Genomic DNA, 16,492 nt, shown 5'->3' with positions numbered 1-16,492 from the left:
AGGGAAAGTAGTAGACTTGGAGATTTGCCTCTTAAAAAGAGTATTTCTCTAGGCCAAGGAACACAGAAGGAGCAAGTAATTAGCTTGGGTTAAGACTTGTTCATGGTCATAATATCCTTTGTTTGTGTCCTCTTGTATGATTTAAACTTTCCTGTGTATTTCAGACAAGAACTTTTTTTATGCCCATCTAGATAAAATTTCCTTTCCTGGTTGCTGCCACACTGCTTTACATATCTGTGGAATACAGTTTTTTCAGTGTCTCTACTGCATTTTTTAATAAACCTGCAGCCTTTAGGCCATCCCTTTTCAGCTCCCACTGCTTTTCTTCACATTGCCAGGCATGAGGAGAAAGTTGCAGCAGGGCTTGATCGTGTAGCTTAGTATCATTTGACTTAGTATTCTGGCCTGGGGAAAGACTGATGGACTTCCTTGGGTTGATTTTGATGATCCCAGTGTCCTTAGAGCACCAGTGAAAGGAAAAGTCAACATCCCAAAAGTTACAGTGTCTCAGCTGACGGCTAAAAAACTTAACAACTCTGTTGAGTCTAATAAATTATTTAGTCAGCTTACACTTTGGGGGAAGAAAAAAAAAAGTGAGCTATGTCTCACATCTACTGAATGTCCTTTCTTTCTGAAAATAACACGAATAGCAGCTCAGAGTGTGCCTGCATTGACACACACCTGGTTGGTTATGCTTGGCCCACAACTCTACATGTTATGTGTTCAACATATGGCACAAAGCACATGAGAAGATTCTGTGTGATTAATAAAGGCTGTACATCTATGCAGGGTGACAGCAATTAAGAATATATGGAAAACTGGAAGTCTCTTGCTCTTCCTGACTTCTGGAAGTTTGGTTTTAAAACCAAAATCCTTTTCTTCCAGTGTACTTCAGAGGGGAGAGAATCACTTTGGCTCAGTGCAATGAAAACAGGATGGAGCAGAGGTGCTCTAGCAAATCCTGTTTTACAAATCCTGATTAAAAACTGACTCAATTGGTACAAGAGCTGGCAGTGTTGCTGTTCACTCACTCCATGTGGATGTCTTGTGTGAGGGGGTGTTCCTGCTTACTCTAGCTGCCAGGCTGTGATGAGAGGGGATGTAGAGGGGGTACTTCAGCTTGTGGTTTCATGTGAAAGGCAAGTGGACTTCCAAAGGTTTGTGAGGATTCTGGGAGCAGGACCAGTCACAGGTGAAAGCTCCTTCCTTTTTTCTTCTTCCCCACTTGACAACTGCTCCAGCTGTTCCCATGAGAGTGGGACTGGGAGCCACAGCTGCTTAACCTCGCTTACCTTCAGTTGTTGCTTGGGGAGGCTGACAAAGGAGGATCTAACCAGCAAAGTTCCAAAAAGTATGAAATTATGTTTAGAAGCACTGTTAGGGGCTGTATTGTATGCATAGGGCTTGGTCCTAGCTCCCTCTAGTGCATGCAGGTGGGCAGACGTATGTAAAACACCTGACTTAAAATATTAATACAGTACTTGTGTGTAAATCTATACATAGTTCGGAGATCTTTAACAGAGCTTTTATTACTGCTGTAGCTGGTGGACTAGCAGTACTCGAGCAAACGAGGGAACTGTTACCACTCAGCTTCACTCACAGGTAGCTGTAAGATTTCACAGATGGTGATCTATCCTGACGTAACTTGAGAGAGGTGATATTCTGAATGCTGAAACTGAATTTCAATTTTTAATAATGCTAACAATTGTTTTGGGGACCTTTAAATTACTGAATAGAAAACCTTACTATTGCTTCATTTTCATATAGGAATTGGTGAGTCCTACAGAGATTAAGAGGTTAGGGCTCAGGCCAAAATTAAGATACCTAAGTGATGGTGTCTGAGTATGGGTGTCTAGATGCAAGCTACAAGTTTATGTGTCCATTTTAGATTGTGAAGGTTTATCAGCACAGTGAGATGAAATGGCAGAGAATATTCTGGCTCACCCTTCAGAAGTCACGCGGGGGTTGATTCAGTTGCCTAAACATGTGTCTACTGATGTTTATGATTGACCTAAGATAACCTTGGATGTCTAGGTTGCTCAAGACATTTTGACAAGCTTGGCAGATGCAGTTCAAGACCTGCAGACAAATATGCCCACTTCTAAACTGGAAGCTGGATGGCAGGCAGGAGACCTTAGCCTAAATGATACTAAAAGCCTGGTGAGCAAATGACTTGAGCCTGCAGTGGGTGATGACATGATCTCCTGGCTCTGTTGGCGCACTGACTAGGTTATATCACCATATTGTCTGCCATGGGAGGTTAGACACCAGCATTTCTGTGTCCTCAAATGCCATGGGTGCTTCCTTAGTTCTTGGCAATGACCAAATTCCAGATCACTTTAAAGAAAATAGTCTTACTCACATCACCTCAGTACAGAACAGTGTGTGGCTTTATTTTCTATAGCAATTAAAATGGGCCAAAGACTGACAGTACAAAAATAGCATTACAGAGAATGCTGCTTAAAGATGTTATTTAGTGACAAAATTATTCTACTGGTTATGTGCCTATAAATCAAGAGGAAAAAATTAAAGGGCTGATCCCGTAGAAAAGTGAAATACTTGTAGGCAGGGTATGAAAAGAAATATAAGATCAACAGGCTGTTTCATGCTAAGGCTTGTGATTATCTAGCACAGCTGTTTTAAATTATGTATCAGCATTCACACTAAATTAGGTGGCAATTATGCAGATATTAATTATGCAATCATTCCGTAGCCTTCAGTTTTGTCAAAATCCATAATAATACAATGAAGTGAAAATAGAAATAGTTATGTTACATTGGAGTGCTACAAACAAAAGGATGATTAGAATATTTGCCCCAGAATTGAAAAAGTAGTTAAGATGGCATAAAATACAAACATGCCCAATGTTTAGTGGGGTTTTGAGATGCCGTGCATGGAAGCTCTCTCAGGAGGGAGGAGGGAGGAGAGATGGGACATGCAGCAACAGAGCACCTCTGCTTGCCAAGGTGCCTGCAAAGGCAGCTGCCACTCTCAGAGGAGGCAGATTCCCCTGAGACCGCAATGTCATGTGGCATCTACTCATCCTATTTTCTTCTGCTGCATAAAGCAGGTGAGTTGCTCCCTCTTGCAAATATTCCTTGGTGTCCCCAAAAAGGCCTTCCTCTCCAGTTGACAACCCATGTAACCCCAGGAAGCCTGCTGGCAGGGTGGAGAGCTGCCCTCAGTGCTGCTGACAAGGCTTTTTCTGTCTCGCTTTCTCTTCACTCACTGTGGAAACTTGCAAATGGGGAGAAGAGTAGCAATATACTGAGAAAATTAACTGGAAAATCTGGAAGGTAGTAGGAAACAGCGATTTTGTTGGTTGAAAGCAAGCTTTTGAGAAGGAAGGTGGGAAGGGAAAACATCTTTGGTGCTGGTGTACAGCAACGTTACAAATAGAGTCCATGCAAAATTGTTGTTAGTGATTCTAAGGATCACTAACAGAAAAGCTTTAATTGCCATTTCTAGGGCAAGGGGGAAACAGGTAGGAAGGCACTCCTGCTATGAGTAATAAGTGTCTAAACAGTATTTTTGTCTTTCATTTTTGTCTTTATGCTCTAGAAATTCCACAAAGTCCCACGTTAGATACTTTTGTAGAAAATTCTGTTCTAACAACAGAAAAGGCAATCTGAATGAAAAATTCCAACCAAGGAGATAGAAGAATAGGTTCCTTTTCAGACACTTTATCAGAGGGGGTGTTTGCAGGGAGTGAGCCCTGTGCAGAGCAGTGTTGAGCATCTAATGAGGCCATCTATGGTGTCATGCTGCTCCAGGTAAAGGTGCCAGCAAGCTTTGGCTTCTGGGATGCAGGACTGGATATCTTGCCTTGTATCTGCACCAAGCTGGAAAAATGAATCTGAACGATCCTTGATCATGAAGAGTAATTTCTCTACAGAAGATATTTGAATAGCAATAGGTTGTCATGTTAGGAAAGGCAAACGTAATGGGCTTGTTCCATCTTTCATACTAGATCATAGAATCATAGAATTGTTAAGGTTGGAAGGGACCTTAAAGATCATCTAATTCCAACCCCCTAGTATGAGCAGAGACCCCTGCCACTAAACTAGGTTGCACAAAACCTCATCCAACCTGGCCTTAAAAACCTCCAGGGATGGGGCATCAACAACCTCCCTGGGCAAACTATTCAAGTACCTCACCACCCTTATAGTGAAGAATTTCTTCCTAATATCTAACCTGAATCTCTCCTCTTTCAGTTTAAAACCATTACCCTAGATACCCAAAAATCACAAGCCTCAATTCAATCAAGTTACCTTGTCTGAAGACACCACGTTACATGTAAGTAGCCATAACTTTCAGAATTAACAGTTTGCAGACTCAAGAAGTAAGAGTTTCCAATCTTAAAGCCCACAAGTCTCAAGCAGTGTCAAGGAAAGACCCTTTAAATTGCCTTGGAACTGATGTTACAAAATATATGGCAAAACTTAGTTTAACTGTAAGGCAGCAAACAAGCAAACATGAAAGATTACCCTGGAAAATTTAAAGGAACTCTATTTTAAGTCTCATGCAAACTTCAACTAAGTCTTTGTTTTAATAACATTTTTTGGCCTTTTGAGATTGTGTTGTTTCTGTGTACATGATGAAGACTTCTGGCAGGCTTGCATACAGAGTTTTAGATCACATGCTTATATACAAGAATCCAGTGGGAAGAAATGGAAAATCTGGGACTTTTTTTTAGAAATTCCCCCCCTCTTACGACCCCCTGCCTTTGTAGGGGATTGAAAATTGACTTCTTCTGGTCGCCTGCTAGATGGCAGTGTCGCATAAGAGGAGCAGTAAGCAAAGGCCAACATTTCTTTTATATAACAAAAAAATCAAGGCATTTTCCCCTTTCCTGTTCCACAGTGTTTCAGCTTTCATATAATTGCAACTAAAATAATGTATTTATGTTTGATATTAGAACTTCCTTTTGTGCTTTGGCTTTCAATTATTCAACAAATTAATTTGTCCATTGCACAAATGAATTGACAGGCTGAGTAGAAGGCTTTGGGGGCATATATATTTTTTATTTAAACATAGGAAATTTTTTTGAGGTAGACTTATTTTGTAGGCATTTTTGGAGAAAGGAGTTTGTTTCATTTTGTTTAGCATGTGCATACAGCTCTTGTGAGTCTGTTTTTTTCCATCATAAAATTTTAACAATACAGTGCAATGCAGAGCTCCAGATGTACTTCTTTGGGATTCTGCTCTTTGAAATAATTGCAGCTGGGCATCTCTAGCTGCTCCAACTATTTTCCCTTGAAATAAACAAATGTCATATTTTTATCCCAGTGGATGATCTATTGTCCACCAGAAAAGCCAGTCTTTGGCTTTGAGTGTGCAGGAGGCTGCCTACATAACCACAGTGGAAACATCTATTCATTTAGTTATTTGTTTGTTGTCCCTGTCGTGACTTTCAGCTTGAGGCAGAGATTAGTTAGCTTTGACTGACTGCATTTTTGGTGCAATACTATCTGCAGTGACACACAATTCCATGTGCATGTCTGTTTATGTGAGGGCATTCAGATAAGAATAAAATTAAGAAAATGGTAAGCAGTCAAAAGCCAGGAATGCAAATTTCCTCTGACAAGTTGTAAGTGTAGTGAGTTCTGTGAAAATGACACAAGTTTGGTGTCTGAGTAACCTTGATGAAGTAAGTTTGGTACCTTCCTGTGTCTGCCTGAAGTTCTGGATGTTGCAGCTGACCATCTCGTGCCTGGAGGCGAGTCTGAACTGGAGTTCCAGGTTTTGGAAGCAGAGAGGTTTCAGTGGGGTGGTTGCTGCTGGGGAAGCTGCAGAAGTGCTGGCCCTGCTCTGCGTGCGGTGGCTGTGTTTGCCCGAAGGGATGCCACATGGGTAGTGACAGTCTTATTTTGTTTGATTTAGGTATGCATGACATGCAAGAGAAGTATAAAGCAAATTTTGTTAAGAAAAAAAAAAAAAAAGTGCTAGGTGAGGACATCTAAGAAAATGGACGTTTGGAGAAGTAGTCCCTGTACAAGAGAAGTACAGGTATTTTCACAGGTAATGCACAACTTGTGCTTGGCCTTTCACTCCTTTGTGCTCCTTGTTCCTCTACTTAAGCCTATTCTGGCAGTTCCTAAAATTCAAGAAGAGCAGGAAAATTACCTGAAAGTAGAAAGTGAGAAACACAGAAGATTGCAGTAGCTCAGAGCTGCTGAAAAGTAAAATTGAGTGGCTATTCAAAATAGTTACTGTACAGGTGCTCCTGAAGTGTTACAGCAGCAGCTTCCTCATTTCTTATGTAATCTGTGCACTGCCTGTGTGATTAGATAAAAACAGATTTTGGTAGAATATATTAGAATATGTTATGATTGATTTTTAGCACTGCATTATTTATTACTTTAAAGAAGAATAAATAAAGCCAGATTGCTTTCATTTTTAAAACAACTAGTCTTGTTTTCTCAGAGTAATAAATATAATATTAAGTTGAACTTGAATATTATTCGTTATTATTTGAGTAAATACCTATTGAAGCTCATAAACATGCTGAGCAATTGGCAGCTTAAGAGGCTTTAGATTGTCTTTCAGGAGTTTGTGAATATTAAAGAATACAGATGATGCTGTTGAACCCTTGAGCCCTTTAGAATCCCATAGTTGCATTGATCTTTTCTTTAGATCATCATGAAGAGCTGGATTAAGACAAGGTCTTTGTCAGCTTTATGACAGTCTGATGGCCAACAGTTTGTGCCTGATGGAATGAAAAATGTGCTAGTAGATGTGTCCACTACAGCAAGGACATCTGACCCTCAGCCATTTCCAGAGCTGTATTATCAAAATACAGGACAGGCAGAACTGGGGACGCTCAGTTTTAGGGAGGAAAAGAGAGGATAGAGCAGGGCACAAGAATGACCATGTCAGGCTATGGGCTATGAGAAAACCAAGCAAATTGGGCCTCCAGCACTCAGGAAGAACCCGATGCCTCCTCTATTAGTTACTGTATGGGCAGGAAACCAAGGAGATCATCTGTGGCTTAGACATCTCACCCTTTATATACAAATCAGAGGTCACGTTATTGATGAATAAAGTAGACAAATGTTTTGGGGATGCATTGGATTAATGGAGAAACAGTAAGAGAAAAATCCTGCTTCACCCCTGAGTAGAGGAGTGGTCCACAGTTACGGAGGAAAGCAAAGCACTTATGGATTGATTCATAATATGCTGGAAATGCAAATGATGTTTCTGGCCATCAAGAGAGCAAGAAAAAGAAAGAGGCAGTGATAGCAGGGTAACAAATTGTTTTCAGCAGGTTCCTCTAACGTGATTAGGTTTTGTTCAGGAATACATTTATTCATGTTGTTTTCTTTTCAGTGTTTGCAGATGACCCTGTAGAAAGATGCTGGTTTGACACGAGTTTTACGGGTGTACGAAGTCGTGACCGTGAATTTTGAAAGTGGGAAGGGACAGATGAGTGAAGCAGGCCTGAGGGGAGATGATGGTTGCACGAATGTGCAAATTAATTTGGTGCAGAGAAAGAAGGAAGGCTCTTGCAGCTGTGACAAGATCTGCAGTGTAGTGCAGACAGTAGGTCAGGAGGCATTTCCAGTGGGGCTGAGAGAGCTTGGGCTGTTCAGCCTGGGGAAGAGAAGGCTCTGGGGAGACCTCACAGTGGCCTTCCAGTGCCTGAAGGGGCTACAGGAAAGCTGGGGAGGGACTTTTTACAAGGACTGGTAGTGAGAGGACAAGGGGTAATGGCTTTAAACTAGAAGAGATGAGATTTAGGTTAGACATTAGGAGGAAATTCTTCACTGTGAGGGTGGTGAGAAACTGGAACAGGTTACCCAGGGAAATTTTGGATGCTCCTTCCCTGGAAGTGTTCAAGGCCAGGTCGAATGAGGCTTTGAGGAACCCTTTCTAGTGGGAGGTGTCCCTGCTCATGCAGGGGCTTGGAACTAAATGATCTTTAAGGCCCTTTCCAACCCAAACCAGTCTGTGATTCTATGATCAAAGGTAGTGCTGGGGCCAGGGAACGGGGCAGACCGGTAGTTAAGGTGTGGGAGATGAGGCATGTGTACCCCAGCACCTTTTCACCCAGAGCTTTGGGAGCAGGCAGGCTGCTGTTCATGCACATGAGAGCTGGAGCCAGGTCACCCGTCAGTTTGCTGAGGTCAGGGAAAATCCTGTCCCTTGGGGGAGTGTCAGTGGGAGTCCTGGGCCTGGGTATTGGAAAGCCAGTTTTGTGGAAGTGCTGCTGTGGAAGCCATGGAAAATAGGAGGAGAAAAGTCCATCTGTAAGGCTATGTCAAAATTAAGTAAGAGCAACCATAACTGATATGATAAGAGTTACTCTCTGTGTGTCTGAATATTTACTATAAATGTATTAAAATATAAATATTTATTTATTGGAAAAAAAATGCAAGAGTGATTTGTTTTGAAGAAGAAGGTCCATGGCACAAAACAGCATTCTAAGAGAAAATTAAAAATAAAGACATGGAAGCATTTCCCAAAGGCATGGAGAAATATAAATAGTCTTGGGTTTCGTGTCAAAGGGAAGAAATACTTGGTGCTTGTTTTATTTTTAGAAAGCAGGAGAAGTTATGAGACAGCCTGATATGAACTGACTCTCTGAAAATATCTGTTGTTTTAATGTATACCCTAGATATATCTGACCAGTCTGCTACTTGTGTGAAAAACCTGAAAATAGAAAATGTCGCTGGGGTAGGATTCATCTGCCCTGATGCAGGTGTCTGAAAGTTAAATACCTCAGTGGGAACTGTTTACTGCAAACTCTTAGATTTGGTGGAGGGGAGAAAGGCCTCATGAATTGATAGCCTGTCTCATGCTAAAATAAGTTGCCTGAAGTAGGCTAGGAAGATGTAGAATAGGGTGATCAGCTGAAATATAAGTTTCTGAAATAATCTGTGATGAACCTTGTCTACAAGAAGCTCCTCCTACTACATTGCTTTTAAAATGAAATGCTGAAATATTTGCTATGTGTGAGTTAATTTTTGCAGGGGTAAGTGTTTTGCAATGCGGAAGTCAAATATGATCTTAATGCCCCCTTAAATTATATAAACACTTACAGAGCAAAGTGTGATTTAGAGAAATAATTTCAACACTTCTGAAAGATAAACATCTCAAAGGTAGATGCAAAGTCACGTTTTCCACCTTGCCAGATCTTTAGTAGAACAAGAGTTCAGGTACACTAAATTAGTGCAGAATGGTACTTTTTCTGCATTTTTTGTTGTATAAGAAATCTGGGACTGGGAAGAGAATTGAACAAAGGAGTAAAGGAGCTTCATGAGTTGTAGCTTCAAAACAAAGTCTCAAACCAAACGGTGGTCTGGAAATTCTTAGCACCCAATCATGATTCTAGGTAATTCGGTTAATTCTGTGAACTGTATCAAATAAAGCAGTGTATGTAGTAACCTGGGTGTTAGGACAGAGTTCACAGGGGTGGAATTTCCACTTTAATTTAAAAAGGATTCTCGATTTTACTTTTTAAGGCTGAAGTCAATAGCCACTCACAGCCACCTTTGCTGCATCTGAGGAAATCCCAAGCTGATGTCAATCTGTCTGCTGTGTTACATGGGTTGGTAGTTTAGAGAGAAGCTTAAAGCATTGGCAGTAACATCTCTCTTGGTTGTCATTCCTGTGGATGGCACTGCAGAACTCTTTCACTCTTGGGAGCAACCCTGGCCAAATTCAGGGATGTTCTGTGTTGTACAGGAGGCTTAATGACCACTGTGGTTATTCAGAGGTACTGAAAGTAAAGGTGTAAAAGAGCCATGCTCTGACAGAAAAGAGTTGAAGTCATGTCAACCACCTCTGAAGAGCTGGAACATTTGGAAAAGCAAATGCTTCTTAGAATGTAGTTTGCAGAAATTTAGTTTCACTGTATTTGCAGTTTCAGTGAGATCTAGTAACTAACATTGCCACAATGTTAGTGATTTTAGTCTAAAGGGTCTCCAGCTTTCTGGCACTTCAAACGGGTATCAGGTAAGAAGTACCCTATGCCTGTGATTGCCTTCAAAAATGCCCTTTGCTGTAATTAAATCTTCTGTGTATTACTAGCCCTGTAAGTGCCAGGCTGGTTCTGTTCTGTTAGAAATAATGTTCTTATTAGACGTCTTACTGCAGTAGCAGAAGTATGTTTTCTGGAAGGTCATACCCACACCTGTGCATATGGATACAATCTTACCCATGCAGACCACGAGAAGATGCTTTATCGTGGTACCCTTGACCTATAGACAGTGGAAGTGTACATGGAAGTATGTATTGTACATGGAAGTGCATGTACTCACACACATTGTGTGGTCCTATTTTTCACTTTTTTTATGCTCATCCATACTATGGTAAAAGTGCCAGTACTCCTTGTATCAAGTCGCTGTGAAATACAACGATATAGCAGTATTGCTGCAAATACGAGAAGTTGTATAGGTGTAAATTTGAGATGTCATTCTTCAAACAGTAGCAACCATGAAGGTTGTTTGGCCTGTTTGCAAGTAATGAAGGAGTGCAGGCTCTGTAATAAGTGTTTGAAGGAGTGTTCCTTGGTTGGTATGTTCTGTGCAGCTTCTCCTTTTTCGTAATGGAGCAATTAGCAGCCGTGCAGACTCAGCCTCAGTCTCCCATCACAGATTATTACCTTGTTTGTAGATTGAACAGAAGAGGTTCACGGCGTGTTTTTCATATAAAGAAGCTCAGCATTTTATGTTTCTCTGTCAGACACTGTGAAAAAAACAGTTGCAGAAGCTCCTACATGTGCATGTAGCTATGGCAGAGTCTTTATATGCTTTGAGAAATAGGGTGTGAAGATACAGTTAAAGGCTAGGAGGCACATTTTACACTTGGTGGCTGAGGTTAAAAAAAAATGTCGCTCCTCCATTCTTCATCTCCGTACTGGAGAAGCTTGTTCCGAAGGAGAAACTGGAGGGTTTGGGTTGTTTTTTTTTCCTAGAAGGACTCCTACGTGTACTAGAAATAGCTGGGGTGCAGCATGTCCTAGTTACATCCCCTGCACAAGCGGCATCTTGGTGGGGATGATGCAGTGGGAGCAAGACAGCCCCTGGCTGCTGGCGGTGGGAGAAGCGTGGCAGGGAAAGCTCTGTCTGCTCCTCCTGCACTCTCAGCCACGTAAACAGGACGTGGTTGTGGACAAAAGGCAAGCTTTTACATTGTCTTTGCTGTTTCCTGAGTTTGGAGAGGAGGGGAGAAATGACAGGAATAGGGACAAGGTGGTGGAATTCCTTACCTGGGCTATGCTGCTCATCAGAGCAGGGCAGAGATGGGGTCCCTGCTCTTCCAGGCTGCCCCCCCCCCCACGCTGTGGGGTGAGTTGCACTTGGGTAAATCAAAGCACCAGGGATAGTCCTACCCTTTTCCCAAGACACACCCTGAACCTAGGCCCTCTTGTCTCCTCTGCTACACATTCTAGGAGTGTTGGGAACATCAATCTTGTGGGGCAGTTTGACCCTCTAGGACATCTTGGCATAAGGGTCAGTGATGTGTCTCCCTGAATGGGGAGAAAAAAGCTGTAGGAAAATGCAAGTTTATCCTCTCAAAAGTTGGCAGATGATGTAAGCAGCTGCCATGTCTGAAATTCTGGTCTTTTTACGCTTGAGTTTTCAGCTTGTGTCCCTTTAAACCACACCTTAGGATCCTTTAAATAAAGTTACATGATTATGACTAACCCAGTATAGCTAAAGCTGCTTTATTAATTACATTGACATGTTGGGTTGTAACATGCTAAAAATATCAGTGCTGATAATCTTGGTCACTTCTTATTTTCAGCACAGCTACGTTCTTCATACGTAGTGTCAAATCACCATGCTGTAGGTGGACCAGGGCTTGCACAGGCATGGCTTTATTATTCCAGCAAAGGTTTGTTATTTCAATCGGAAACGGAAGATAGGCAATAAGCCAACAAACTCACAATGGGTGGAAGTTCATTAAAAATATGTCCTTCTTGTATGTATGGTGTATTTAGATGTGAAGCCCTTTGAAGCAGCAGGTGTTTGTACAGTACCATTACAATGGGGCCTCGGGTGTCACCAGCTGACAGTAATCAAAGATGATTTTTTGGCAAAGATGGCTTTAGGTGTGGTCAGGGAGCTGGCAGTTGTTTACAGACAACAAGGCAGTTAGGGTTGTGAGGTCGTGTTAAAATGTGATGGGGCAGGGGCACCACAGCAAGCACCTTCGAGGCAGAGGCAAGCGTGTTTCTTTTTGACAATCTGTATGTCAGAGGTAGTATGTTGCTGAAGTTATGTGCAAAACACTTTTTCTTCCCCCCCCTCCACCTTTTAAAATAAGTGTTGCGTTAAGCAGCAGTCTAGCTTTGTAATACACAAGTAGGTCAAAGTGCTGTCGTGAGTGTCTTGCATGCCACCTACAAATACAGCTTTCAAAAATAGGTTGAGTGCCAAATTAAACAGGAAAAGCAGGCGATGCACTCTTAATTCCCTGACTTGTGCTCAAGTCTGGAGCACAGATTAGCAGTGGTGTGATAAACGTCGCACCCCTGCTTTTTGACGTGACGTTCTCTGACAGCCGTTTCACGCAGGTGATGGAAATCTGGGCTGTTTTCCACTACTGTGAGCTGGTTGAATTTGTTGCTGGGCACACTGTGCATTTAACCTTCACAGTATTGGAAGCGTGAGAGTTTGCATCTGTGAAATGGTTCCTTCACCCTCAGTTTCAGACATTGTGGAGGTGAAGCGGCAAGGTTAGTGACTATCTAGATGCACAGAGATATCATTAAGATCAACCCCCTGGGTACCCTGACGTAAGGAAGCATGAAAAACCTCTCAGGTTTGCTGACCTGCAGATAGTTGTTTTTTTTAGGAAATAAGCATCTCCTAAAAGTGCATTGAAAAGACACATAAGCTCCTTGGAAACACCAGGCCCCATACAGTTTTTTTGCTTGATAGTGGCGAGGGGCCTTGCCTCCCCCATTTCCTCTGGTCATTCCTGACTCTGTGGGAGCAGAGTGGGAGCTGGAGAATCACACCAGGCACCCACTAATGCACTTCCCAGCCTCCTCCTCAGGAGGCCAGGGCTGCTTCCCCCCCCCCCGACAACCGGGATGCATCCCACCTACACCCTTCTGTGGTGGCTTTGGTGCAGCCTCCGCTATTTTGACACAGAAAACACCCCCTCTGCATTTCCTCATGCCCTGTGAGGACACGTGGGCAGGAGGAGGAGGACGACCAGATTTGTGAGACACAAATGCCTCGCAGGCAGTGTGAGGGCCACAGGATGCTATCCCGTACCCGCTTGCGCCTGGCTGGGCCAGCTGCTCTCCCCGCGTCACCTAAAAGCGCGATCACGCTTTCCTTTCTCTCAACAGATAATCCTGAAATAGCCGGCAGGAGCGGAACGGAGTGTCACGAAGCCTCCCTGCGGGCGGCCAAGCACGGCTACTGTACATACTACCCCGTCTCCTCCTCTCTAGAGTTGCCACAAACTGCATGCTAAGTCAAGAATTTGTTCTTACGGACAAATCACGAAACTCGAAAAAGCTAGTGCTGCTATGTCATATATGAATATTAAATATGGTATGCTTACTATACTCCAACCTAAAATAGTTAACTACCTGATACCAGCTGTGATGTTTCAAGACATAAAGGGTAACATTTAGTTTTAAAGGTTTTCTAAGCATAGTTTAATTCTTGTCTTTTCTCCATGACTATACCTAACGGAAACGGTCCAATTAAGTTCGTCTCGTTAGATTCAGTGTTCATGAATCTTCCGAGCTCAGCAATAATTAAGTTGTATTGGCTAAAAACTTATCCCAGTTGCAGATTTAATTTTCACCCGCACTATGATTGGGGTTTTTCTTCTCGGTTGAAAAAAAACCAAACAATCACAAACAACAGTCTTGGTTTTGCTCCCCTAGTGAGTGGATTCCAAGGCAGAGGAAGTGAAACACAGCCCAGTGTCCTGCACAACACCCTGCCAATCCGAAGATTTTTAGCCAGAAGTCCAAAGCAAAGCACAAATTCTTTAGATGCACATGGTTGGTGTTTGGCTTGTATGGAGAAGTTGCATTTGAATCATAGCAGAATAGCAGAAGAAAATTTTAAAAAATAATAAAATAATTTGCACAGTGTGTACTTCATACCCCTTTCAATCCCCAAAAGAACAAAGTCTTGAGAATATTATTTTGCGAGTATATTTATAATGTTTTTAGAAGAGACTTTGCAGAAGTGCCTAAATTTTGTCACATCAGACTTGATGAAAGTGAGCCTGATGCCAACGGTCAAATCTCACCGGAAGCGAATAATCTTTCAAACTCCTAGTCAGGTTACCAAAAAAGATCCAAGCTGTAAAGAAGTAACTTCTAGAAGTGTGAAATCAAACAACAACAACAAAAAAGACCAAACTAATAAAAGGCAAAAAATAAGGCTGCAGATGAAGAGATTTGTACGATACTCTAATTTAATTAAAATTCAGTTGAGTCACTTCATAGGTGACTTTAATCTAGACTATTAACTGAACACTAAGAATGTAGAATGAGATTCAGTTTAATAAATCATGACTGTATTTGCGTTTTTTTAAATTGGATTATAAGATTGTAACCAGATTAGAGTGGAGAAGAAAATAGTTCTTTTAATTGTTTTTCTTTAAAAACATATTTTATGTCACAAAAGTATGAAGATATCTTTAATACAATTATATACATATTATATATACATACATACATATATATGGATGAAGCAGATTTTAATGTTGTTTACTTTTTTAAATACTTTGTTGATTTACAAGGTAATTATATATGTATAATTAAAATTTCATTTGTTTGATTTGAGATTTGTTTCAAGCACTATTGTACCAAATATTTCATATTTCACATTTTATATGTTGCACATGTATCACATAAATGACATAGTTTTTAAATTATTGTTTAAAAAAACAAGACAGCTGTTATAAGTGGATATTATGTATAATTGTTTGCAGCATAAGTTTTCTATGTGGACATTATTAGTGATTGCAGTATTTTAACTTAACCTCTTCAGATTGATTGTAAACTATTTTGAACTTTGGCAGCACTGCCTGTTCTGAACGACTGAAGGCACTAACCATATAATTATTTGTCTAGGAAATTATTTTCTGGGCTAAATCTTGTTCGTCCGATGTCTAATTACTATCTATTTATATATAAAGCTGGAGATTTGATCATCCAAAAGAAAAGAATAATCACGATTCGATTGTAAAATTAACATAGTGCTTGTAACGTTGCGTTAGTTTTAATTTGTGGAAAAATACTGTATCTTAACTTGTTACTTTAGCAGTTAAGGTATCACCATTATATACTATTAAAACACTAATATTTGTAGACTTTCTCAGTCATTATAACTAGGTAGTTGACACTGCAACTTGCCTATATCTGTCAAAGTTGTTTTTATTTTTTTATAATAGTTAATTTAGGCATTTGGGTAGCTTATTGTATAATACTAAATGGTAAATTATCCATGTTGTTTAAATATTTTATGTAGATAACCCTTCAAGACATTGTTTTGTGTGAACTTTTTATGTTTCAAAATAACTGTTATTCTATGTTTTTTACAATTAATCCAATACTACTATTTTTTGCCCATGGATGACGAAGCTTCAGATACATCAGGTCTTTCATCCAGATAAACTGACAGACAAAAAGAGAAAATGTATTTTTAATAAGAGATCCACTTTCCGACTTTATGACTTTGTAATATTCCTGAGAACTGTACAAGTACAAACCTATGCTAACAGTAAGGAGGCAATTACAGAGATGTGCAAATACATGTACAACAGATTCTGCATTTTATTTATTTATAAAGTAATTTTATAGACTATTTCAAAATTTGGGAAGATCTAAAACTATTTTTCTGTATAAATATTATTTGCCAAAACTTTGTTTATATTAAAAAAAAAAAAAAGTCTAATGAAAATGATTAAATTTTAAATGCTTTGTTTAATTAAAAAAAAACCAAAACACCCAACAAATAAAACCCCCTAAAAGAACCATGAGATGGGCCAACACAGAGACAGTGAATACTGTAGCTGGGACATGGTTTCAAGTTACTTGAGGTGTCTCAGTGTTTATTTTCTTCAAAAGATACAGCACCTCACCAAAAATACCTTTTTGTTTGCCTCTCTCATCCAGCATAATTGACGACACGTACGATGAATAATTCGCTAACAGTTAAAAGAAACCCCTCCATTCACTCTTTTTCAGCATATAACTACTAGTGGTCTGTTAAAATAGCCATTCTATTTCTGTTGTGACGTTAAATTCATTCACCCAATGTACAACCACTGAAATAAAAAGAAGCATTTTAAAATGAGAGTGGAGTCGGGGCGATCCTTTCTCATGGCGCGGCTCTGCAAAGAGGGGCTGGGGTAACAGAAACAGTCAAGAGAAAGTGGAGGATAAACTGACAGACAAAAAGAGAAAATGTATTTTTAATAAGAGATCCACTTTCCGACTTTATGACTTTGTAATATTCCTGAGAACTGTACAAGTACAAACCTATGCTAACAGTAAGGAGGC

General features: G+C 40.5%; 1 protein-coding gene across 3 annotated transcripts in view; it reads left to right on the top strand.

The window, feature by feature from the left end:
- Positions 1 to 16,286, top strand: part of MBNL2 (muscleblind-like splicing regulator 2) — a 72,189-nt gene extending 55,903 nt beyond the window's left edge. For all 3 annotated transcript variants that reach the window (XM_010006339.1, XM_010006338.1, XM_010006337.1), the window contains one exon: positions 13,310 to 16,286. In XM_010006339.1, coding sequence (XP_010004641.1) covers positions 13,310 to 13,437 — 128 coding nt within the window. In that variant the 3' untranslated portion in view covers positions 13,438 to 16,286. The remainder of the gene's footprint in view (positions 1 to 13,309) is intronic.
- The last annotated feature ends 206 nt before the right edge of the window (positions 16,287 to 16,492 follow it).

Source organism: Chaetura pelagica, unplaced genomic scaffold (genome assembly GCF_000747805.2).
Source record: "Chaetura pelagica isolate M959 unplaced genomic scaffold, ChaPel_1.0 scaffold29, whole genome shotgun sequence".
NCBI classification, from domain to species: domain Eukaryota; kingdom Metazoa; phylum Chordata; class Aves; order Apodiformes; family Apodidae; genus Chaetura; species Chaetura pelagica.
This window is presented reverse-complemented; position numbering and strand designations above follow the sequence as displayed.